Here is a 27,040-nt window from a genome sequence, read left to right as displayed (position 1 = left end):
TGCTGAACTTAAGATAGTGAAGGGCCAGTTTACACAGTCAAGGTTTAAGATGCCACCCGTGGCAGCCTCCTCAGTTAGTTCCCTAACACAAGATTTAAGTTTAACGAATGTAAAAATAGGATTTTCCTTGAAGCTCAAAGTTTATGTAGATGAGAGATAAGACCTTACGGCCTGACATGAGCTGATTCTATTCTTTATTCAAAAGGTACAAGGGTGTTCCAACGTGGGATGTTCTTAAAATACATGTGCTGTGAATTTCAAAATATGGAGCAAACAGTAACATGTTAAGTACGACCCAGTAGCTTTGACATGTGTGAGTTTTAAGAGAATTCACAGAACCTTTTATGGAACTCAGTGCATTTATTGGCAAAAAGTTTTAAACGCACATACACACAAGAAAAGTTCCTAATACAAGTATCTTGGTTGCTTCTTCCCCTTTATAATGTTAGGGAGTCTGGTGATACTTTTGGACCCAGGTTGAAAAGTAGTTTTCAGTTATTGAAATAAAGATCAATAATCATACAAAAGATTATTTGCTACATGAAAGCAGCTGTGACAGGTGTGAGTTTAAGATGATTCCAAAACATTTTATGGAACATAGTGCATTATTGGCCTAAGCCTTTTTCAAAAAGTCCCTAATTCATGTATCTTGGTTGCTTCTTCCTCTTTGTGCTGCATGAAAGCACAAAACAACTGTGACTACTTGCTTAAGTTTATTCATTTCACAAGTAATTTATTTAATACTTTCTGTGCAAGATATTGTGCTAGGCACTGTGGGGAAAAAAAACCCTACAACTATGACTCAGGATATTGCCCTGAAATTTTTATAGCCCCATCTGGCACACAAGAAGCACACAAATCAAATAACAATACGAGACGATATCTGATGAAATTGCCAAATGAATGTTACCATCTGTAAAGCCTGGGGAAGTGCTAGCAAGGAAGAAATCACTGCTGGTGCTTTGGAGGAGCTGGGCCTGTGCCTTGATCATAAATGCAATTTGTATAGGTGGAAAGGATAAGCAAGGTACTCTGAAACTGGTAAGACCCTCTCTTCCCACACTTCTTCTCCCTCACCACTCCCACTTAGCACAGGTGAATAATGATTAAGTACTTAAGTTTTTCCTCCATTCACATATTTGTTCAAAGAGTGGGTATTTTAACAACATTATCATTATAATTCTTGAACTTAATGGTTTCTTTCATTCTATTTGATTTCTTGGGTAAGTAAGCTTTAGAGGAACTCTGAGAGGGAAGTATGCTTAATGAATAACTTGACTATCTCACGAGCTGCCAACCTGGAGACCTTTGATATAGTCAGTGATTTATTCTGTAATGGTAGGTAGCATCAGAGAAATAAGCTGGGTGAATGATGCCTATTATTTATAGAAGACCAGTGTGATTGAATGCTAAAGCCTCCTAAATGTGAGCCTTAGAGAAACATTGCTGTGTACCTTAAGAAGGATGGTTCACCTGTCTTCCAATCAGAAGACACCAGTAGAAAAACCAGAAATGTTACACTGCGAAAGAGTAGGCTAAACAAACAGGAAAGATGATCTCACAATGAAATTCTTCGTGTGCTGTTCTCTGTAATAGAACTAAACCAAATGTCTCTTTCCTAGTTCTGATTAATTTCTACCTAAAAATTTTCTTTACCAGACATTCAATGTATTTGTTTTGCGCGGTGCCTTGCACATGGTCATTTGGCAAATTATTGACTTAAAAATTAATAATTATTTCTAGTCCTTTGACCCATTTCTTTGTGACTGATGGTTTTTTCAGACCCTTTAATTCTTCCTATGACCGTATCGCAAGATGTTAATCAGATTATTCTTTAAAACAATTTGAGACTGAAGAGTTAGAAAAACTATTTCATATTCCCTGAAAAATAATGCCACTGAAGTAACATGTTTCTTTATGCTGTTAGAAAAATTATTCCTTCAAGTTCTCTACTAAGTGCTGAATGTTGAAATTCTTAAAATGGTATATGTAGAATAAGAAGAATTTTCCTCTTATAATAGAACTATGGCTTTTTGGACTCCAAATTATTTTCCCCTCTCTCATAATGAAGGCATTACAACATGAATTATAGGAGCCTTCCTTTTAATCAGTCTGAACTAGGTTAATTGTAGTGACTCTTGGTAGCACAACTTAATAGCACAGAAAGTTTGGTTGTAAAATTTATTTTGATCTTGGTGTAAATCTTTAATGTGCAGATATGTGTTTCCTGTCCTTAAGGTAGCCTGCTAACCTGTAGTGTTTCCTGTTTACATCATAAGATACACTTCGGTGTTTGAATTGAGTACCCTTCCTTGAACTCATTAGTGAGAATTTTTAAAAAGTATATTCTCTGGTATGTGACCATCCCTCATTAACTGATAGCAAATTGAAGCTTTCTATTTCTAATCATCTCACTGGTTTCATAATTTGATCTTTAAGGAAATGCTTATAAATTAATTTTCCTTTTAAATTTAAGGTATGGGCATGCAATAACGGAGCCTAAGTATCTTATGGAGATATTGGGGAAAGCAATGCCTGGGAGAAATTTATGAGCAGAGATCAAATTCATTTATTTATTTATTTATTTATTTATTTATTTATTTTTGAGACAGGGTCTCACTCTGTTACCCAGGCTGGATTGCAGTGGCATGATCATGGCTCACTGTAGCCTCGACCTCCCTGGGCTCAGGTGATCCTCCCACCTCAGCCTCCCTAGTAGCAGGGACTACAGGTGCACCACCATGTCTGGCTAATTTTTGTATTTTTTTAGAGACAAGATTTTGCCATGTTCCCCAGGCTGGTCTCAGATTCCGGGGTTCAAGTGATCCACCTGCCTCAGCCTCCCAAAATGCCAGGATTACAGGCAGTAGACACTGATCCCAGCCTCAAATTTAGTATCAAATAAAATTTGAAAAAATTAAAATCTAAATTCTCAGTGCTGCTTTTGGAGAGGACTTGATGGTATCCAGCCCAGTTTTATTTTATCCAGAAGGATAAGGTGACTCACCAGCAGTCATACTGCCTGTCCCTTCTAGAAGCTCCTTAGGCCCAAGCTTCTTTTTTTTTTTTTTTTTGAGACAGAGTCTCACTCTGTTGCCCAGGCTGAAGTGTAGTGGCACAATCTTGGCTCACTGCAACCTCCACCTCCCGAGTTTAAGCAATTCTCCAGCCTCAGCCTCCCAAGTAGCTGGGATTACAGGCATGTGCCACCACACCCGACAATTTTTGTATTTTTAGTAGAGACAAGGTTTCACCATGTTGGCCAGGCAAGTCTCGGAACTCCTGATCTCAAGTGATCCACCCACTTTGGCCTCCCAAAGTGTAGGGATTACAAGCATGAGCCACCGCACCTAGCCAGGCCCAAGCTTCATGAAGGCCAAGTCCATGAAGGAGAGGCAGCATGGGATTTCAGTGTCTCCACTTGTATGTTCTCATTATCAAAGTGGCCTCTAAAGTCTATGTTATGTTATGGATCTCATGATAATTCACTGACTTTAAATGATAAAGATGGAAAGAACCAGAGGAGCTCGTCCAGGCGGGTATAGTCCAAGCCTATCTGAAGAAGTAGAATAGTTTAGTGGTTAGGAGCATGGCATCTGAAACCAGAGCACCTGGCTTCAAATTGTGGCCCTGTCACTTATTAGCTGCATAACCTCAGGCAAGTTCCTTCTTGATGCCTCAACTTCCTCAGCCAAAAATAGAATGTATAAAGTTGTATATGAATTAGGTGAGCCCGATGAAGCATTTCTCAAGTTCTAGACAATCAGTGACTGTTAGTGGTTATGCTTTATCTCTCCCATTTTATAAACCACTAGACCAATGGTTTAGACTTTTGTTGTTGTTGTTGAGACAGAGTCTTGCTTTGTCACCTAAGCTGGAGTGCAGTGGCACGACCATAGCTCACTGCAGCCTTGATCTTCTGGACTCAAGTTATCTCCCACCTCTGCCTTTGGAGTAGCTGGGACTACAGGCATGCACCACTTCACCTGGCTAATTTTTTTTTTTTTGTAGAGACTGGGTCTCAGTATGTTGCTCAGGCTGGTCTTGAACCCCCTGGCTCAAGCAATCCTCCCTCCTTCACCTCCCAAAGTGCTGGGAGATATAGATAGATAGATAGATAGATAGATAGATAGATAGATCGATCTATATATGTAGATATATATAGATAGATATGTAGATATATAGATATCTATATAAGTATATAGATATATATCTAGATATATATAGATAAATAGATAAATAGATAGATATATATCTATATATCTATAAATAGGATATATTTATATATAAAATATATATTTATATATAAATATATAGATATATATCTATAAAAATATATATATATATATGCTGTGGAACCCTTTCTTCTAAGAAAGTTTAAATAGGAGCAATAAATAAAACAGATACTGGGAGTGATTCTGGTTGAAAGGAGAGTGGACAGCCCCATCCCTGTCCCTACTTTCCCCAACTGTAGCCCTTGAAGAAAACCCCAGGGATTCCTTCAACTGTAAGTTGGGGGAAATAAAAACAACTCTGTTCTAAACCATCTCATTTTTTTAAAGATGAAGAAGGTACAGTCCAGAGAGGTAAAGTAACTTGACCAGGTTCACACAGATAATTAGCATAAAAGCCAGGACCAGAGCCAGAGAATGCCAAACAGAGCACATTTGTTTCTCTGAAAGAAAGCACTGTGTACATTCAAAGACTTATTATTTCCACTGGGGGTAACTATACCCAAGAAATGTGACAGAGAAAGGGGAGACTCTCTTGCCCAAGAAGTGGTGACAAAACCAACAGCTGCATAATTGATAAGTAAATGATGGTACATCCATACGATGGACTTCCATGCAGCATTAAGATAGCTTTTCAAACAAATTTTTTGGTAATCTGAAAAATGTTAACTATAAGGTTAAGTCATTTTATTTCTTGAAAAAGCAAGATATCAAATTATATGAACAGAATAATCTTAATTCTATTCAAAATATTTAATTATGCATATAAAAAGATTAGAAATGTTTAAAAATGTTAACAGGGATATTCTCTGACTGGTAGGATTATCAGTGATTTTTAAATATTATCCAAAGTTGCTATAGTGAACACACTTATAATCAGAGAAAATCTTATGGGGGAAGGATGAGAGGAATAAAATATCCAAAGAGGTCAATAGTAGATGAATTTTTAAAATCTATCCTTTTGAGATAATACTTAAAAAGTTATGCTAAAATAAAAATACATAATTGATGTTGGAGTATGGGAATGCATTAAATATTTAAATTTCTTCTAATGTTCTTCAGGCCTTAAGATGTCTTCCAACCCTAGTGCCAAGCACTGTGCATACATGCTAGGTGCTCAATAAATTAGTTCATCCCTCATCCCTAGAGTTTCTTGGCTATATAATCTTCCGATCCCTCATATGCAAGCAAAACACCCATTAAAAATAGTTGATAGTGTACTTAGGACTATTTAAAAATAGTTTCATTAAAAAACAAATGTGGCAGAGAATGGTGGCTCATGCCTGTAATCCCAGCACTTGGGGAGGTCAAGATGGGAGGGTTGCTTGAAGCCAGGAGTTTGAGACACCAGTCTGGGTGACATAGACCCCATTCTACAAAAAATAAAAATAAAGAAATTAGTTGGGTGTGTGGTATGTGCCTGTAGTCCCAGCTACCTGAGAGGCTGTAGCAGGAGGATTGCCTGAGCCCAGGAGTTTCAGGCTGCAGCAATCGATGATCACACTGCTGTACTCCAGCCTTCGCGACAGAGCAAGACCTTGTCTTAAAAACACATGTGTGCGCGCACACACACACACACAACACACTCCAAATGTTATACATCAGGGAGACGTTGGCTTTTCATAGTTTTATAATTAGTTGGTTTGTGTGTTCACTTTTTAAAACTAGGTCAATAACTTTGTCTTCCTGCTTTTTCCTCACAGCCCTGCCAAGCCCAAACATGTGGAACTAAATCTTAAAACCCCTAAGAATCTTGACAGTTTGGGAAATGAGCACAATCCATTTAGCCAGCCAGTTCACAAAGGCAACACTGCCACCAAAATCTCCTTATTTGAAAACAAACGGGCAAACAGTAGCCCAAGACACACTGACATTCGAGGCACAAGGAACACTCCTGCCTCTAGTAAAACGTTTGTTGGGAGGGCGAAGCTGAATTTAGCCAAAAAAGCCAAAGAAATGGAGCAACCTGAAAAGAAAGTAATGCCAAACAGTCCCCAGAGTGGTGTGCTGGTGAAGGAAACTGCTGTAGAAACCAAAGTTACTCTCTCGGAAGAAGAGATTCTACCAGCAACCGGAGGAATGAATGGAGACCCTTCTGAGAATCAAGCTCTTGGTCCTCAACCTAACCAAGATGATAAAGCAGATGTGCAAATAGATGCTGGCTGCCCTTCAGAACCAGTGGCTTCTGCTCTGATTCCTGTCAAAGATCATAAGCTCTTAGAGAAGGACTCAGAGGCTGCAGACAGCAAAAGACTTGTACTTGAAAATGTAACCAGTGCAGCACAAGACATCCCCATCACTGTGGATACCAAAGATTTACCCCCAGCAGCCATGCCAAAGCCACAGCATACATCTTCTGACTCACAGGCCCCTACTGAGTCATCTCCTGAGCCTTCTCTTTCACTGTCTGCACCCACTCCTGGGGATGTTGCCAAAGACACATGTGTTCAATCGCCCATAAGCAGTTTTCCGTGCACTGATCTGAGAGTGTCAGAAAATCACAAAGGACGTGTTTTGCCTGTGTCTCATCAGAACAATGAGAAAATGCCACTTTCAGAACTTGGAGGAGAGACAAACCCTCCTTTGTCCACAGAGCATAGTCCAGAAGCTGTGGGAAGTGAGTGTCCATCCAGAGTCCTCGTCCAGGTCAGGTCCTTCGTGCTCCCCGTGGAGAGCACCCAGGATGTGAGCTCCCAGGTCATCCCAGAGAGCTCTGAAGTTAGAGAAGTGCAGTTGCCAACTTGTCACAGTAATGAACCTGAAGTGGTTTCCGTTGCAAGTTGTGCTCCCCTACAAGAGGAAGTACTGGGCAATAAGAGCATGTCACCCGAACACTCTCATTGCACAGCAGAGCTCGCGGCAAAATCTGACCCACAAGTTGTGCCACCAGCATCAGAGAAAACTTTGCCTATTCAGGCTCAAAGTCAGGGCAACAGAACACCCCTGATGACTGAATCTAGTCCCACCACCTCTCCCAGCAGCGGAAATCACTTAGACACTCCTCAAAAGCCAGATCAGACTGTTAGACACGGCTGGAATAGCCCTGCCGGTCTTTTGAACATTTCTGCTGGTAGTGATGACAGTGTATTTGATTCTTCTTCTGATATGGAAAAATTCACTGAAATTATAAAACAGATGGATAGTGCAGTTTGTATGCCCATGAAAAGAAAGAAGGCCAGGATGCCAAATTCTCCTGCTCCTCACTTTGCCATGCCTCCTATTCATGAAGACCATTTAGAAAAGGTGTTTGATCCCAATGTGTTTACCTTTGGTTTGGGGAAGAAGAAGGAAAGTCAGCCAGAAATGTCCCCGGCTTTACATTTGATGCAGAGCCTTGACACAAAATCCCAACTGAGACCCAAACGTGCATCTGCTGAACAGAGTGTCCTCAAGTCCCTGCACACCAACACTAATGGGAGCAGTGAGCCTCTGGTGATGCCGGAAATCAATGACAAAGAGAACAGGGACATCACAAGTGGTAGCATTAAGAGATCGAGACTAGAAAAAAGTGCACTTTTCTCAAGCTTGTTATCTTCCTTACCACAAGACAAAATCTTTTCTCCTTCTGTGACATCAGTCAACACTATGACCACGGCTTTCAGTACTTCTCAGGACGGTTCCCTATCTCAGTCTTCAGTGTCACAGCCCACGACTGAGGGTGCCCCGCCCTGTGGTTTGAACAAAGAACAGCCAAATCTACCCGACAACTCCTTAAAGGTCTTCAGTTTCAACTCGTCAAGTACATCACACTCCAGTTTGAAAAGTCCAAGCCACATGGAAAAATACCCGCAAAAAGAGAAAACCAAAGAAGATAAAGAAGATCTGGATTCACGAAGCAACCTACACTTGCTGGAAACTAAATTTTCTGAATTTTCAAAACTGAAGAACGATGATATGGAAAAGGCTAATCATACTGAAAATGTTCTTAAATCAAACTTGCCAAACTGCGGAAACAGTGACACCGACTTCATGGGTCTTTTCAAATCAAGCCGGTATGACCCAGGCATTTCTTTTTCTGGAATGTCATTATCAGACACAATGGTAAGTAGCAATGTATTATTATTTATTTGGGGTATTTATAAAGCAAGGGAAAAGAGGGATGATGAGCAACTCCTGTTATTCTTTTAGAAATGGTTAAACTCATGTGCTATAGTTTTTATTCATTCATCACATATTTGAAAACCTGCAATGTACAAGAGACTGTTAGAGGGCAAGAAAAAAATGTACTAAGAATCTTCACTGAAGGCCTCTGTAGTCTTGCAGGGAGATAAAGCTACAAATGTTTTAAGGCGCATGATCTTTTTTTTTTTTTTTTTTTTTTTTTTTTGAGGCAGAGTCTTGCTCTGTCACCCAGGCTGGAGTGCAGTGACGCGATCTCAGCTCACTGCAACCTCCGCCTCCTGGGTTCAAGTGATTCTTCTGCCTCTGCTTCCCTAGTAGCAGGGAATACAGGTGCGTGCCACCACACCTGGATAATTTTTGTATTTTTAGTAAAAACTAAAAATACAAATATGGGGGTTTTACCATATTGGCCGAGGTGGTCTCGAACTCCTGACCTCGTGATCCATCTGCCTCGGCCTCCCAAAGTGTTGGGATTACCTGGTGTAAGCCATCTTGACTGGCTGGCATGTGATCTTTTAAGGCACATGTGAATTTATATGTTGTATTGTGAAAGCTATAGGTAAACTTGTGGAGTTCAGAGACAGACAAGATGCTTTTTGTTACCTATTCTATGTAAAAGTGCTCAGTGCTATACTTAGAATTCTGAAGATCTGTGAAGCAGCTTCCTCTATTTGGGAAGTCCCCAGCCAGGGAAACTTTTTCTTAATCCTTATCTCTATGAGATTCACTCTTTTTTCCCATAAGTAGCAATAGGTGTTTATCCTATGCAATTGAGAAAGTATTTTCTCTTTATTGGGAATTAGTTTTCATTAGGGAAATATTTTTTTCCCCTGCAAAGCTGTGGGGAGTAAAGAATTTTGGTTTTCATTGGATCTTAAATATTAGAGAGAAGACAGCAAAACATGATTTTGGGGAATAATTTTGATTTCTGTATCTTCTTTTATCTCTCTTCAGAAGATGTTTACTTTACTCAGTTTTTGATGTGAATTTGTGCCTTTTTGTTACCAAGCTTATTTAAGGTAAGGGGGGACTATGAGAAAGGAAGGTGGGATATGAGTTTAGTGATCAGCTCTGCCAGGCTAGAAGCCTGAGTGGGGCTTGTATTCTGGTGGTCCGTCCTGTGAACCCGGCTGTCTGGCAAGTGTGGACCGCAATCCAGCCCAGTTTATCCAGGCAGAAAATACCTTGCACTTTTCCTGGTCTGTACAGGGTACTGCAGCATAGTTCAATGTATTATATTGGCTTTTGCTACAGTCCTGTCAGAGAATGTGATGTTGCAAGCTCTTTCAAAATATATGGTTGGGTTTCCAGCAGAGGTGCAGATCCCTTTTTCATGTGATTTCATAAACTTTCGTAAAGTTTGGGTTTCAGATGTTTGGTGTTAGGACCCTTTACATTTAAAAATGATTAAGAACCCCAATGAGCTTTTGTTTGTATGGGTTCTGCCTATCAGAATTGATTATATTAGAAATAATTGCTGAGAAAATTGGAAAACACCAGAACATACAAGTGCACACTGCAGCAGTGCTCAGAGCAACGATGCCATCACACATCGTGGAGCCTTGTACTCCACTGCACATTTGAGAAAGAGATGAAAAAGGCAGATGACCTCTTCTTATTATGAAAATAGTTTTGATCTCATGGACTACCTGAAAGGATCTTGGAGACCCCCCACTGGCCTCTGAATCACACTTTGAGAACCACTCCTATAAACAAATAAGACTGAATCAGCCTATGGTACCCAGAAATCATAAAATTCTTAACTGTTTCTCTCAAGCACAAAATTTCCACTGGTCCACTTCCCATTCATTACTGCTTTGTTCTTTTTAATTGTTCTTAGATCACTTTCCTTATTTAACTACAGTCTGACAAAGCTGATAACAGAATATACAGTTTCCTTATAAAAATCAAGTCAAATGACATAAAAAGGAAAAATAAAATCTTTATACTTTTTCTAGGCCTTTTTATGATTAAAAAATAATGGCCTTTGTTTAGGTCCTGGGCTTTTATTGATTATATAACTATTCAATCATGAAGGTTTTACCTGAATTTTGTTTTAAATTTTAGGCTTTTTCTTCAGTTTATCTACTTCTAATGTATATATATGCATGAATAGGTATATACCATTTGGCTTCTGATAATGCTCTAGGGGGGCCCTTATGGACTTTTTTTTTTTTTAAGAGACAGAATCTTGCTCTGTCACCCAAGCTAGAGTGCAGTGGCATGTTCTTGGCTCCCTGCAACCTCTCCGCCTTCCAGGTTCAAGCGATTTTCATGTCTCAGCCTCCCAAGTAGCTGAGATTATAAGTGAGCACCACCACGTCTGGCTAATTTTTGTGTTTTTAGTAGAGACAGGGTTCTGCCATGTTGGCCATGCTGATCTCGAACTCCTGACCTCAGGTGATCTGCCCACCTCGGCCTCCCAAAGTGCTGGGATTACAGGCGTGAGCCACCGCACCCCAGCCTTTTGTGGTCTTCTGGCCATATCTACACTCTGGTGTGATGCAAGAGCAGTCAGAGCAAAGGCAGTTCCTAAAATAGGATCCTAGTCAGCATTGAAAGTAGTTCATATTTTGTAATGTTTTTACATGTGTAATTACTATTTTATTATCTTATGAATTTCTGGTTTTACTGGTCTTGTCAGATGGTCTTGAAAATGATTAGTTTTGGAGCCATATTAAAATGCATTTTGTCTATCAAAAAAGCAAGATTAGGCCGGGCTTGGTGGCTCACACCTATAATCCCAGCACTTTGGGAGGCCGAGGCAGGCGGATCACGAGGTCTAGAGATCGAAACCATCCTAGCCAACATGGTGAAACCCCATCTCTACTAAAAGAAAAATACAAAAATTAGCTGGGCTGGTGGCATGCACCTGTAGTCCCAGCTACTCAGGAGGCTGAGGCAGGAGAAACGCTTGAACCCAGACGGAGGTTGCAGTGAGCCGAGATGACGCCATTGCACTCCATCTCAAAAGAAAAAAAAAGGGGGATTAAATATACTATGTGCAATGTACATTATGAAATATACCATATATACCGTAAACACTTCTGTTTAGACTAGTGGTTGTTATATGGTTATAGATTTACTATGAGAAACCAATATTTGTATGGATTCAGATAGGGTATGTATATGAACACAAAAGTGATTAATATATTATAATTTCTCTTTATTTGATATAATACTGATATTATTTGAATTAGAATTTCTTAGCTGAGTTCTTATTCTGTGAACTGACAAGAAACATACGTGCCCTGAATTTTCTAGCATTGGTGGAAATAGCCTAGACATTTAAATTAGGAGAAATTGCAATGGCAAATTCAGGTAGAGGTGAAAAAAACCTTAATTTAAAAGTATGAACTCAAAGAGTTTTAATACAACTTTAGCATCGATTAGAGTGGATGTTTCAAAATCAATACAGTGTGGGATAAGTGTGATCCACCTAGAGGATCATGGGTGGAAAAAGAGGATTGTTATGTGAAGTTGTAATTATTTGTTGTGTTTTTCTTCATCTGATTACAGACACTTAGAGGAAGTGTCCAAAATAAACTCAATCCCCGACCTGGAAAGGTAAGATTATTTTCTGTTTCTAGCCTTGATTCTATTTTGGTCTGATAGAGCATGACAAATTGTGCTACCACTTTCGTTTTCATGCAGGTAGTGATATATAGTGAACCCGATGTCTCCGAGAAGTGCATCGAAGTTTTCAGTGACATTCAGGATTGCAGTTCTTGGAGCCTCTCTCCAGTGATACTCATAAAAGTTGTTAGAGGATGGTAAGAATGGCACTTTAAGTTCCTGATGTTGAATGTTTGTGTTTTACATGCTTAATTACCTTTTTAGTCCTCACTACTAGTTTAAAATTATGGCTTTAGCAGTGGAAAGCACAGGAAATACTACTCGTGGTAAGATAAGGGATTCATATCTTAACAATGTCATTTTAAATCATGTTTCTGATTATAGCAGTGATACATGTTTATGGGAGAAAAATCAGAACAGTACAGTGCAACAAGCTTCTTTTTCCCATGTTTCCCCATAATATTGCTTTGAACTAATCATAAATCAGGGCCCATAACACACTTTTGGTTGATGACCTTTAAATGAGGTTGATAAGAATTGCACTAGTCGTGTTGATAGACCAGAAAGGACTTTTAAAAAATCTATAAGGAAACTTGAGAACACGTAGGAAAAGGCAAAGTAAAGAAACAATAAGGAAAAAAAATCTATAAGGAAAAACCAAAACAATCTATAAAGGCATTTTTCTAATTTTTTAATGATAGTTCAGTGCAGCACTAACTTAAAATTTAATTTGCTTTCCAATATTTCCACAAAAGATTGTTTGGGTTAAGTAAAGAAACTAGTGAAAAAAATAAATATTTTGACAGTTTCTGAAATCATTTTATCAACTTCATTGCCTCTTGGAGACACACAGGAAGCTGAGTAGAGAAAGGCAGCTTAAAAAAAGAAATAGCTGATCTGGCATAATACTTATCTTTTGGTGCCTATTTGTAAACTTGTTTGAAATAAAGAGGGTAGACCTCTGGATGTTTATGGATTTAAAAATTCATAAGATTTTCTTTTGGTCTCCATTGGATTAAATATGCAGCAGCTTTCCTGTTAGATTTCTAGGTATTTTAATATTTTTTCCTATAGCTCCAACATAGTCATGAGAAAAACAAGTTTTGCTTTTATTCTTAAATTTGAAGACAAATGCTATTTTAATTGCTGGAGAATTGGCCACTAATATACAATATATAATAGTGGCAATTTTTTACACAAATTTTGTTTTTATAGAACAGTGCTTTTTCCTTTCTTTTGCAACTTTTGTCGGCTTCTTTTTCTCGAAAGCGTAAGCATTTACACTGCCATACGTTGACATGAGGTTTTTCTTTAGTGTTTGGCTGTTGTTCGGAAGAATATTGTTAAAATGCTTTCCATTACCATATCTATAGTCTTTTGTACCAACATATTCATTGATATGACTGTAATATGTAAGTTAAAATCTCTCTAAGAGAAATGTTTTCTACACATATGAAGAGACAAAAGGCCAGACATGATGGCTCATGCCTGTAATTCCAGCACACTGGGAGGCCGAGGTGGGCAGATCACTTGAGACCAGGAGTTCAAGATCAGCAGGCCAACATGGGGAAACCTCGTCTCTACTAAAAATACAAAAATGAGCCGGGCTTGGTGGCACATTCCTGTAATCCCAGCTACTCGGGCGGCTGAGGCAGGAGGATTGCTTGAACCTGGGAGGTGGAGGTTGCAGTAAGCCGAGATCGCACCACTGCACTCTAGCCTGGACAACAGAGCAAGACTCTGTATCAAAAAAAAAAAAGAAACAGAAAAAAACAAAAAAACACTACAGTAAACATCCATTTATCTGACATATTATCATTTATAAGTCTCCACCACCTGGCAATTACTTGGAGCATTAGTAGTTCTATAGCATTCATATAGATAACTCCAAAGTTCTCTAAGATCCTGATATAGTTCATGAGTTATCAGAGACTTAATTATACCCAGTAAAATATTAGTGTTAGGGAGAGTTTAAGCTATTTTAATTGCTAGATAATTAGCCACTAATATACTATATATATAAAATGGCAATTAGCCAGGATATTTGATTAATCAAAGCCTCTCGCACCAAGACTGGCTAATGGTTTTGCTGTGTTTTATTGTTAGTTGGATTTTGTATGAGCAACCAAATTTTGAAGGGCACTCCATTCCCTTAGAAGAAGGAGAATTGGAACTCTCTGGTCTCTGGGGTATAGAAGACATTTTGGAAAGTCACGAGGAAGCAGAGTCTGATAAGCCGGTGGTGATTGGTTCCATCAGACATGTGGTCCAGGTAGGTTGCGGTAAATCTGGATTTTATTTATTCAACAAATATTTATGGATTCGTACTTAAAGGGAAATGTTCATTTCACGAAATAAGTGATTGGGAAACATATTTGGTGCCTTATGGATGTATTTTCTGTATTTTAAGTTTATTTGTACACTTTAAAGAATTTAAAAAGAAACATAATTGGTTAGATAATTTTTCACAATAAACCCTTAAGGTAAATCTTTTATGCCTGTCCTTCTATTCTCATCTTCCAAATATATTTTACCTGATAACTTGGTTTAAATGAGTTCTGCATCTATGAACAGATTTTTCATTTACTTAGTGTTTTTGTTTGCTGTATGAGTTGTGATTACTTTGAGTGGTTTATAGGAATTCTATCTTGGAAAAATAAATAATCCAAAAATAATTTGGTTGATCAACTCTAGGATTTCATGTGGATTTAACAACATATTACTTGCTCTATTTGAGGCCACTTTATGGATGAGGTAACATTTCTTGGTTTCTTGTTATTTGATGAGAAAAGTGTTGTCAGAGTCTTTCTTTGTGGCTCTTGGGATTTGATGATTCTTTACCTTAAAAATGCAATTAATGGTGTCTTCTAAGTAGAAAATTAAAATCCCAAGTTTTAATGGAGACGAGTGTCAAGATGCAATACAGAGAAAAGTAACATTCTGATGTGAGAATGAGTAAAGATGAGTAACAGTTTTGGCAGAGGAAAGTGTTGGCTACTTCCTGGGTCAACATTTCTGAGTAACTTAGGTGGTAATTGGTATGCTAAATGATTTATCTTTTATTTGCTTTAAGTATATAATATGAGAAGACTAAGTAAGACTTCAGAAACCCTATTTCAAAATGTCCTCATTAATGGAATATTTTGCCTAGAGTTTTTATCTACTGCTCAAATAATATTGGTAATAAAGCAATGTTTAAAAATATCATCTGATTCCCATCATGAAGTGCCCTCTCCCCCTTTATTTTTTGAATTTTCTACCCTTTGCTTTTTCCGCAGTTGTAATCATAATACAGGGACAATGCTGTTCCACCTGTCTATCCTAACACTGTGGTTCTCAATCCTTTTTTTCTCTTTATACCACTTTCCTGAAAATCACACTCCCCTTGGTAACATCTTTGGGATTGGAACTGGGGAAGGTATGAATCTGGTGGGGTGAGGATTTGGGTGCATTCAGGAAGATGGGGAAGGAAAACGAGATCTCTTGTTTTGTCTGACAGTAGCAGACTTACTGTAGCAAAAGCTTTTCATGTTACCATAGGTTTAGGGTTTAGCTGAATATCATATTCCATTGAAACAATGCATTATTTATTATTTAGTACATAAATGAGTTACCATTATTTATTTGTTATTTCTTCTTTCAGTGAATCTTAAGGTTGTTTCTAGTTTTTCACTATTATAAGTAATGCCATGAGAATGTTTTTGTGCATTTAATAATTTATAATTTTCTTTTTCTTTTTTTTGAGATGGAGTCTTGCTCTGTCACCCAGGCTGGAGTGCAGTGGTGCAATCTCGGCTCACTGCAACTTCTGCCTCCTGGGGGTTCAAGTGATTCTCCTGCCTCAGCCTCCACAGTAGCTGTGATTACAGGCACATGCCACAATGCCCAGCTAATTTTTGTGTTTTTAGTAGAGATGGGTTTTCGCCATGTTGGCCAGGCTACTCTTGAACTCCTGACCTCAGGTGATCTGCCCGCCTCGGCCTCCCAAGGCTGGGATTACAGGTGTGAGCCACTGCGCGCGGCCAGTAATTTATAATTTTCTAATTTGTTTCCTTGAGGTACATTTTTCTGAATGGTGCCATGTTAAAGGGTATGGTTATAGCTCCTGATATGTCATGGATTATATTTTCTTTACAGATCATGTGCATGGTTTCTTGAAACAAAAACATAAGTCAGAGCATATATTTTAGAGGTTACCTTTTTAGTTCATTAGAGTTGTTCCTTTTGATAACATTTGAAAAGCCTCATCTGAGCTTATTCAGGTGTTAAAATTTCTTCTGTTGCTCAGTTCACCCAACTCAGCTGCATAGATGAGGTTCAATAAATATTCCATTAATGCTTAGGCACTCGACCAGACGAGGCCTTTTGAAGACTGTTGGGACCACAGCTATGCGGGGCATGGAACAATGACCAAAGTACAGAGATTTGTAAATCACTATGAATGTGTGCTTTTGCTTTTATGACTTAGATCAAACCAGCATCATAAAGGTTTACTCAGTCAAGGAGAGTTACCACAAATCAACAGAGGGCTTATGGACACAAAACAGTGGCTGAGGAAGACTCCAAGAGCAGCCGTTCTACAGACTAAAGTCTCTGTGCTTGGATAATTATATCAGAGCAAAGGAACCAAAACCCCAGACCAAGGAGGGTCAAGTGAGGATGAGAAATATATTCCAAAACTCAAATAAAATACATTTCTGATGATCTTTGCTTGAATGCAACACTGAGTTATATAACTAAAGCAAGTGTGTCTGCCCCAAAATAGGTGGATTATTAATTCATGGATGGAAACAGGAAAGGGCTAAAATGGCAGGTGCTCTGTGAAATGTATTTGTATATTTAAAGCTTATTTTGATTAGTTGTAAGAAGAAGAAGAATGAGCTTACTAGAGAGTTAAATGCATGGTGCAATTCTTACTGTCTATGCATCTATATTTTTTCAGGATTACAGAGTTAGTCACATTGACTTATTTACTGAACCGGAAGGGTTAGGAATCCTAAGTTCCTACTTTGATGATACTGAAGAAATGCAGGGATTTGGTGTAATGCAGAAGACTTGTTCCATGAAAGTATATTGGGGCACGTAAGTATTTTTATTCAAACACAATTTTAATGAAGTTTTTTTGTGAGTGTAGTACTGGAAAAAGGACTTAAGATACTCTGACTCTGATTTGTCATCCTGTAAAGTAATTATTAACTGTAAGGTATATTTTTATAAGGCACATAAAATTCTGGTTCTTTTGCACCTATGTTATGATTCATCTCTCTTAAAAACAATATAGATTTATTATAGGAAATGTTGGGGGGGGAATTGAATTTTTAATGTAAGGCTTTCCTTGTCACAGAGGAATCTGATTTATTCAAAGCTGAGTAGCAGATTATATTTTCATGATGATTCAGAGGAGGTAATTCAAAGCACATGCCTCTGATATTTCTGCGGGGGGGATGGAAGCCAAGACACATGGTACTTCCTTGAATATTTTCACACAATGCTGGTTCAAAGCCCCTAGGAGGTTGGTTTCACAAATCACAGGAAACAGCAAGAATATTTTGAAGGAAATGGGAATACCTCAGATAGGGGAGAAATGAGGATAGAAAGTACAGGCTGCAATACTAAAGAATGTGGTCTCCAAGGTGAAGCACAAAGCCCCACGGCCTGTGAAAGGCATTCACTGAGATGCAGGAAAAAACACTAAAGCTTCTTTCTATTTGATTAAAGTCTCCACCTCTTAAGATTTTATTTTTGTATGTGTTTTCTAATATGCATAATGTATTAGTTCAGTGGTAATGTATATAATTTATGAGTATTCATATATTCAGAGATTGCTGAAATGTTTTTACTAATGGTTTATACAGTCAAAAAAGTTTACAGTCTGTCCCTAAAGTGGTACGGAGTATCTCTGCAGTGAACAATAAGGCACTCCTTACTCATGCTTTTTGCATTCTATTTATTACTAAAAGTCTCGGTTTGCCATTGTTCATATCTTAGAAAAATGATTGATTGTGCAAAATGTAGGAATAGGATAAGTTACAGATCACAGAATCTGATTTTTGATCCTCAGAAATCAGAAACTAAAAACTTCTAGGCAACTTAACAGGAAGTGTGGCTACTGAGAATTGGTAGCAGCTATCCTTGAGTAGTTGGAAAGTGGTCATAGAGAGGAGATATTAGACTTGCTCTCTGTTATTCCATAGCAGGTTCCAGGAAAAACCAGTAGAAATTAGAGAGATGGATTTTGACTTGACCCAGGGAAGAACTTTCTGATGGTTAATACAGTTAAAATGGAAGTGGCTGCCTTGTTAGGTGGAGAGTTTCTCATCGCAAGGAGTATTCAAGTAGAGGATGGACAAGAATTTATCCAGGGCTTTGTAGGGGAAGGAAAGTATGAGTTAGATGCCTCCTTTATGACAGTTTGTTCATTTATTTATTTACTTTTAACATTTTGAAATATAGCACACCTAGAAAAAAGTTCACAGAAGGTAAAATGTACACTTAAACAAATAAAGTGAGCGCCCAAGTAGACACCACTTGAGCCAAGAACTGGAACCTTACCAGCACCCCAGAAGCCCGAGGGTGTTCTTTCCCTATGGCAGCCCCTCTCAGAAAACAACCCCCCTCTCCCAGAAGAGTAAAAAAATAGCAAGGGAAGACTATAGTGATGGTTCGTCAATATACAAAGGTGTAGTTATTAGGGCAGAATTTGGTGTGTAGAGAATAATGTTAATTTAAATATCTCCTCTTGATGTATAAAGTTATTTTCCAAGGGTAGTATACATTTTACTGCTTTTTAAATTATTTTTAATTGACACATAATAATTGCACATATTTATGGCGTACAATGTGATGTTTTGATACACGTGTACATTGCGTAATGATCAAATCAGGGAAATTAGCAAATCCATTACCTCAAACACGTGTTATTTCTTTGTGGTGAGATCATTCAGAATCCTCTCTTCTAGCTATTTTGAAATAATCAAATATGTTATTGTTAATCATAGTTACCCTACTGTGCAATAGAACACCAGAACTTATTCTGTTGTATATTTTTACCACATTTTCTTTATTTTTTCATCTGTTGATGGAGACTCAGGCTGATTCTGTGTCTTGGCTATTACGAATAGTGCTGCAATAAACATGCACGTGCACGTATCCTTTGACATACTTGATTTCATTTCCTTTGGATATATACTCAGTAGTGAGATTGCAAGATCACACAGTAGTTCTAGTTTTAATTTTTTGAGGAGCCTCCATACTGTTTTCCATAATGGCTGTGCTAATTTATATTCCCACCAATAGCATGGAAGAGTTCCCTTTGCTCCACATCCTCACCAACACTTGTTATATTGTGTCTTTTTGATAATAGCCTTTCTAACTGGAGTGAGGTGGTATCTCATTGTGGTTTTGATTTGCATTTCCCTGATCTTGAGTGATGTTGAACATTTTTTCATATACCTCTTGGCCATTTGTGTATCTTCTTTAGAGAAATGTACTGCTTTTAGCATACATTTTGAGTTATATCAGTTGGTACCCTGTAGTCCTTAAAAGGCTCTGAAATTTTTAAAGGTGGTGAATTTAGAAGTAGAAATTAGGAAAGGCTTTTATTTCCTCTGCATACCCTGTCAAAATATGACAAGAAATTGGGACTTTAACAAATATAAACTTAAAAGAGTGTCTATGAGATGTATTAAATATATTCAGTAAATCTGTTAATCAAGCATCTACCAAGTGCCAGGTGCTTTTCTAGTCACTGGGAATACAGCAGTAAAGACATAAAATGATGTTCCCACTTTCCTGGAGCTGTCAGTCTAGTAGGAATAAACAACACAAATACATATATAATGTGTCAGATGGCAAAGGCTACAAGAAACATAAATTACAGAGAGGGGCAGGTATGTTGCTATTTTAGATAAGGTGGCTAGTAAAGGACTCTGGTGACATTTTAAGCAGGGACTGGCAGGAAGTGAGGGAGTCTGCCCTGGAGCTAGCTGAGGGAAGAGGGTCAGGGAGCCAGTCCCAGAGAGGAAGCACACCATTTGCAAAAGCCCTTCTGGGCATGCTTGGGCAATAGCTAAGAGGCCAAGGTGACTGAAGCTGAGTGAACTAGGAGGTTAGGGATAGGAGAGGGCTCAGGTCACATCTGGCCTTTCAGGCCTCGGGGAGGAGGATTTAGTGGCATGGAAAATCATTGGAGAATTTTGATCTAACTTGTGTTATTAACAGAAGGATCAACCTGACTGTTCATATAGAAAATAATCTATAAAGAGGCAAAGGTGGAAGCCAAGAAACCACGTAGGATGCACTTGCAATCATACAGCCAAGAATGGATGGTGGCTTAGACGTGCGATGATGGTGGTGGGAAATGGTCAGACCTTGGATGCATTTTGAAGGTAGAACTAACAGCATTTCTGACAGATTGTGTGTGGTGTATGAGGGGCCGAGACATGCCCAGGGTTTGGAACCCCAACACTTATTGAGACGAAGAAGACTTGGAGGAGCAGGATAGGAGAGAGTGAGATTCAGGAGCTCAGTTTCGGACAGGTTAAGGCTGAGATGCCAACTGCAAATTCTAGTAAGTGGGCAGGAAAGTGAGTAGGTGTGTGAGGCTGGAGTTCAGGGGAGAGACTGGAGGCATAAATTTAGGAGTCATTGACATACAGAATGCATTTAAACCAGGCACAGGACACGGTCACAAAAGGGAGTGGGTGTAGTTAAGGGAAGAGAAGGCACTTTTGTATTTAGAGACTGGGAAGAAAAGTGGAAATCTAAGCAAAAGAAAATGCCTTCATCTCTTGCTGCCTTTAATTTTTTTACATGAAATAAGTCTATACACTTTTTTTTAAAGAATTAATGTCAGGTTGAGAAACATCACTTTCCTTAGAAAAGAATGCAAAAGGCATCTGCTATCATATTTTAATCTCAGTGTCTGGAGGGTGCCATGACTCAGGCTTGGCTATGTTGAAGCACATTAAGCTACCTTAAATGATATTTCTTACCTTTCCAGTATGTTTAGTTTTGTCTCCTAGGTGGTAGTTACCAGCCTGTCACAGTTTACAATTTATGACAGGTTTGTGTCATGATGGGCATCTTTTTTTCTGGCTGTTCATTTCTGTTGTCATTAGGATAGTGGAACACTGCCTCGGGTATTAATTCAAAGTTTGGGCTCATTGAACTTGGTTGGTGAGCTTAGACACCAGGTCATTAGTGCTTTTATAGATCTCAAAGGAAAGTCTCAAGGGGTTGAGAAGATGTAACTGATAGTAAGCACTCAAGCTCATTTTGCTTCTGCTGATGCACCAGTTCCCCTGAACTGAGATAAGAAGTCTTTACTGTGGAAGGAACTCCTGAAGAATCCATTAGGTGATTTATTCCAGGGCCCATTCACTCTAGATTAAGCTCTTCTACTCATATACAAAATAAGGGTATTACCTGTCTTGTCAAATTCTTATTTGAGGAGATGAGTAATTTCTCACTAAATTTGCCTTTCAGATTCTGTTGAGAGTAATTTGTTTTTAAATCTTTCTTTTAAGCAGCTGGCTAATGCTAGCACCCATCCTCCCAGAGGTGAAAGCATATTGGGTTTTCTGGGGGCGGGGTGTGTGTGGGGGTGGAAGTGGGGGTTAGTATATTTATAACAAACAAAAGCAAAGAAGTTTAGAACTTCAAAGGGAGTATAAAGATGATCTGGCCCAACACCATCATTTGACTGAGGAAGACAAGCTTTGGTCACTTTCTCCAGACTAGGGTTAGCTGTTAGCAGAATGTGTGCTAGAATGCAGGTGTTCTAAAGTCAAGGGACTTCTTTTTTAATGGAAAACATTATTTGATCATTTTTACTGTGTAATATTTGACATATACAGAAGAATATATGTATATATGTGAACCATGAAGCCCAATAATAAAACAATCCCCTGTGGACCCACCACCCAACTTACAACCTAGACCATTACCAACATTGCTACAGAACCTGGTGTAGCCCACCCTGGTTACACATGTAACTACACTCCTAAGATTACTCAGATTGACGGGTACATCTGTATGTATTTTTGTCATTGCTGTGTAATATTCACTGTATATTTCATCGTGGAATATATCATATCAGAGCCCAATTTTTTATTATAAAAGTTTTCAAACATACAGAAAAGTAGGAAAAACAGTTCAGTGAACACCAGTGTACCATTCACTTTGACCCAATAACTGTTAATATTTTGCCATATTTGTGTTATTATTTTTCTGAGCACTTGAATGTACATTGGAGATATCATGATCCTTCATCCATATAGGATTCAGCCTGACTCTCTTTCTAATGATATTCTCCTGCGTAACTATCACTATTACATCTGAGAAAATTCACAAGGTATCCATGATAATATCTGTTCTATAGCCCATCACCAAATGTTCCCAATTGCTTCAGGAATGTCTTTTATAGATTTGCGTTTTCAAATCAGAATCCAATCAAGGTTCATATAAATGCGTTTGATTGTTCTGTCTCTTTAAGTCTCTTTTTAAAAATCTCTAAAATGCCTCATCTTTGTTTCCCAAGCCACTAACTTTTAAAAAGATTTAGGCCAGCTGTCTTAGGGAGTGTGCCACATTCTAGGTTTGTCTGAGTGTTCCCTCATGCTATTATTTAGCTTGTTCTTCTGTTGCCCGAATTTCCTATCTACTACGGCTTAGGTCCCGAGGTATGGTTAGGTTCAGGCCAAACAGTTTTGGCATGGATACTTTGTATAGGTAGCGCCATATATTTACGTTGCATCACAGCAGGCAGCATGTGCTAACTAGCTTGCCCATTAGCAATACCAAGTTTGATTGCTTGGTTAAAGTGGTGCCTCCTCCATCTTTCCATTGTAAAGGTTCATTTTCCCCTTTGACATTCACAGCCCCCTCTCTTGTGAATAACCTCAAAGTCAGTACATTCATATTTAATTTTTCACGTATCCAGTTGGTTTCTGTGAATGGCCAATATTCATGGACAGCCATATCTAGGGAACAAAACTTAAGATCCATCTGGAAGTGCTGTTTTTGGTTTAAGAACAAGTGAACAAGATAAGACTGATTTTTCTTGTGTGACTCAAGGGGTATTTCTAAAAGAGTAATTAGACAAATATTTTTAATAAACAGATGGCCATTGTTATTACTTTAAAAATATTGATTTGTAGGTATACATTTGTTTGTTTAAAAAAATAAGCTTGACTTTATAATCATACTGTTTGTTAAGTACAACTATAAAGTTGTACTTTTTAATCTATATTGGCAAAAGCTTATGACCTAAGTGCATGGGAAAATAAAAGATTACCTTTAGAAACTGAAATAACACTGCCTGGAGATAGTTTCCCCCTCTCCTGATGGCCTCATAAATAATGTATCTTATTGGGAACAGAATTTAGAAAAAGTGAATCATACTCTGTATATGAGTTTTCAAATTCCAAAGTCCACCCAACGTTAGTAAATGTCTGTTTGAATTACCCAGCAGGCCTTCAGCACTCATTTACTAAGGAAGAACTTTCAGAACAGCAGTCTTTTCAAATGCATTCATTTATATGTTCAGTTTTTTCACAAATTCCCCTCTACCTAGAATGACTTTCCTCCATAAATGTTATGCAACTAAACCACATGCTTCAACAAAAGTGAAATGTTTAGTATCAGATGAATAAATCCTCTTTGAACTCAAGCTATAGAAGGAAAGACTTAATGAAAAGGCACTTTGGTAAGGATCATTTCAAAATCTCAGATCACTTGCTCATGAGCCATACATTCAGTTTATGAAAAATTAAGCTTTGAAGAAGTCAGACTTCGGAACCTGCTTGGTTTGTTAGCCTAATACCATAATGTGTTACAGAACTGCCATTACTTTGTTAGAGAAAAAAATCTGTGGGTAGTGTGCCTGTGATAACTTTGAGCTCCAGAATACATGTAGTGTATCCTTGGCTGTCATGCTTTAAACATAAGGAAGTTTAAAGTACCCTATTCTTAGCCTCTGTTTTCTTGTGCTTTAGAAGCATTAGAGTAGTATTTAAAAGATAAGCCTCTTTTTTTCCTTAAGGTAACTTTTTTTTTTGAAGCATAACATCTGTACAAAAAGGTTCATAAACCCTAAATATATAAGCTGAGTGAATTTTCACAAAGTGAATACAAGAGCGATCACCACTCAGGTCAAGAAAAAGAACATTCCCAGCGTCGCAGAAACCCCTTTCATTCGTGCGTCTTCCTAGTCATCTTCACGCCCTCTACCCGGTAACCATCATCCTGACTTCTAACACTGTAGTTCTGACCTCTTACCCATATCCCACACCTGGCCTCCCAACATTCTTTCATGTGTGTGTTGTCAAATCATCAGTAGGAGCCTGGTTGTAAATCACTGTATAATTAGAGAGTCTAGAGAAGTGACCAATTTATCCAGCGGAATCTTCAACAAAACCCATCGCCAAAAATGTGCCTTGGGCCAAAATTGGGAAGAAGAAAAAAGCAAAGAGGGAGGTGTCAGACCCATTTTGTTGGTAAAAGGTTTCATTTAGAGCCACTTTCTTCTTGGCGTGGTGTTCTGGGGAACACAGCAACATGGTGGAGTGCCACGGCTAGAACCTTTTAGGGAAACTAATCAAATTGGTGAGTTGTAAGTGATCACTAAGAAGTCTACGTTTGTTTATGAAGTGGGTACATTAACCCCTCTCTTATAGAAAACTCACTTCTTCAGCATCCTTACCTTCTCGGAACCCTTCCCAGGAACCAAGACATTTACAAGAAGACCTTGTAAACTTCAGAGACAGGGCTAATAGGCATGGTTTTCTGGTTTCCTGATTTCTGGCCCGTTAGAGGAGGGTGGGGCTGCTGGTTCCCGACTGAAGCGGAAGCCACAGCTGACAAGCTGATAGAAGGGTGTGGTATTGAAAAGCCATAACAATCAGAACCAAGAACTCAAAAAACTTTGCAGCCTGGGAACAAGCAGTCCCACAGACCTTCAGAGCCCCTGAGGACACCACTGTGCATTAAGTAATGCTCACAGTGATGATCCTGAGTAACTGTGAAAAGAGTAAACTGTGTTCAGTGCACTTCCTGTAATGAGAAAAATTGCCATCACCAAAATGATTAGGGCTGGGCATGGTGGCTCACACCTGTAATCCCAGCACTTTGGGAAGCCGAGGCTGATGGATCACCTGAGGCCAGGAGTTCGAGACCAGCCTGGCCAACATGGTGAGACCCCCCCCAGTAAAAAAATATGCAAAATGCAAAACTTAGTCGGGTGCAGTGGTGTGTGCCTGTACTCTTAGCTACTTGGAAGGCTGAGGCAGGAGAATCGTTTGAACCAGGAGGCAGAGGTTGCAGTGAGCCGAGAGCAAGCCACTGTACTCCAGCCTGGGCAACACAGTAAGACTCCGTCAAAAGAAAAAAAAAAATTGATTAGGAACCTGGATCTGGAATCGGCTTGAATCGTTCCAGCCTTTCATACTTACAGCTGTGTGGCCTTGGGCAACTTACTTATCTATCAAACGGGGACAATAGCATCTCTTCCTCATAGCATTGCAGTGAGGATTAGATGAAATTCTGAGTGGATTCCTTTTATGCTCTAGGGAGATGTTAGCTGTTACTAATGTTTGGCACCATGACAAATGATTAGGTGGAACTTAGGAGCAATTAATAATATAAATTAAAATAAGGGGACAAAGCCAGCCAAGGAGAAAAGTGAAAGATCAAGAAGAGAAGCATATAATGGCTTTATTTGTCCTTGAGTCTAGTGTGATTCTAACACCTAAGTCCAGCCGTTCATTGTGTGGGTCCGTATCCTCTGCTGTTCTTTTCCTCTCATCCTGGGTACCAGACAGAAGGAAAAACTGAAACAAATGATGAGTTGGCTCCCTTTCTTTCCTTCCATGGTGGCTGTTTAGGTGGCTGATTTATGAAGAACCTGGATTTCAGGGTGTTCCTTTCATCCTGGAACCTGGTGAATACCCTGACTTGTCCTTCTGGGATACAGAAGCAGCATACATTGGATCCATGAGGCCTCTGAAAATGGTAAAAATGAAATCCAAATGTTCTTGTGGTGATTCTTTGTCAGCTTGACATGGTAATTCATGGGGTGTGACTTTGAAGCAATAAAGCTGACTTTTAAGAAACAAATTTGTAGCAGATTGGACAAATTTGCTCAACAGAAATTATGGAAACAGTAACTTGCTAGATGCTGTAGATTAAAACAAACAAAAAAAGCAGGTAAGACTATGTCCTTTGTCTTTAAGGCATTCTCAGCCCCTGCAGACCTGCAGATGGGCGCACAAAGCTTCAGCCCAGTGTAGGTTTAACAAGTGAGGAAAGTGAAGAATTAAACATTGGTGGAAAAACAGGACAAGGATACATACAATTCCAAGTTGTGGGTGATGTGACAGAAAAGGGGGATAATTAGGAAAGCTTCATGCTAAATTAAATTCAGTCTTTAAAAATTAGCAGGATGATTTTTTAGATGGAGCTGTTGGTGAATGCACTGCGTGAGCCAGGGTGTAGCCTGGGAGAGAGCAGGGCACGCTGAGGACCTGCTCGGCTGCCGTGACATGAGGCTGCGCTGGGTGGTGGCTTGGGGGTCGCTGGGGCTGGACCAAATGAGTATTGTCCTCCTGAGTATCTGCTGTGGAAGGAGCCTTGTGCTTCCTCTCCCTTATCCCAGTGTCTTGCTTTGTTCTTTGTCTCTTCCGCTAGACTGTCAGCTTTGGGAGGAAACAAGCCACATCTGTCTTGTCCCCAGTGTTGAGCGCAGTGTGTGCTGCAGCATAGAAGTTGTTCCCTAAGCACCTGCGGTGAGATGAGGCTCCCATTACAAACATGTTTTTGAAACTGCACTTCGCACTTGGCTTCTGAGACAGTTTGAGACAAATTAGAAACTTAGGAAGACAATTTTTTTTTAATCTTAATTTTACCCCTCCTCCCAAAGTATTTGGTTTAATTATCTGTATGTTGGCTGGTCTTAATGCAAATGATTTGGGCTTTTGTTTCTAAAATGAAACTCACTTTCAAAGACAAAGTTTTGTTAGTTTTGTGAATGTATGAAAGAATTCATCCAGGTTTTAGGAGCAGTTTGTAATGATGATGAAAAATCTGCAAAGTCTATGGTATTCGAACAGGAT

At 38.9% G+C, this 27,040-nt stretch overlaps 1 protein-coding gene across 1 annotated transcript in view; it reads left to right on the top strand.

Moving 5' to 3' along the window:
* Positions 1 to 26,108, top strand: part of AIM1 (absent in melanoma 1) — a 191,636-nt gene extending 165,528 nt beyond the window's left edge. Inside the window, exons 4-9 of the mRNA XM_011996072.1 lie at positions 5,936 to 8,273; positions 11,874 to 11,921; positions 12,009 to 12,127; positions 14,037 to 14,202; positions 16,873 to 17,012; positions 25,814 to 26,108. Coding sequence (XP_011851462.1) covers positions 5,936 to 8,273; positions 11,874 to 11,921; positions 12,009 to 12,127; positions 14,037 to 14,202; positions 16,873 to 17,012; positions 25,814 to 25,988 — 2,986 coding nt within the window. The 3' untranslated portion in view covers positions 25,989 to 26,108. The remainder of the gene's footprint in view (positions 1 to 5,935; positions 8,274 to 11,873; positions 11,922 to 12,008; positions 12,128 to 14,036; positions 14,203 to 16,872; positions 17,013 to 25,813) is intronic.
* Positions 26,109 to 27,040: the final 932 nt, after the last annotated feature.

Source organism: Mandrillus leucophaeus, unplaced genomic scaffold (genome assembly GCF_000951045.1).
Source record: "Mandrillus leucophaeus isolate KB7577 unplaced genomic scaffold, Mleu.le_1.0 Scaffold501, whole genome shotgun sequence".
NCBI lineage: Eukaryota > Metazoa > Chordata > Mammalia > Primates > Cercopithecidae > Mandrillus > Mandrillus leucophaeus.
Note: the sequence above shows the minus strand (reverse complement) of the source record. Positions and strands in the feature narration are given on the sequence as shown.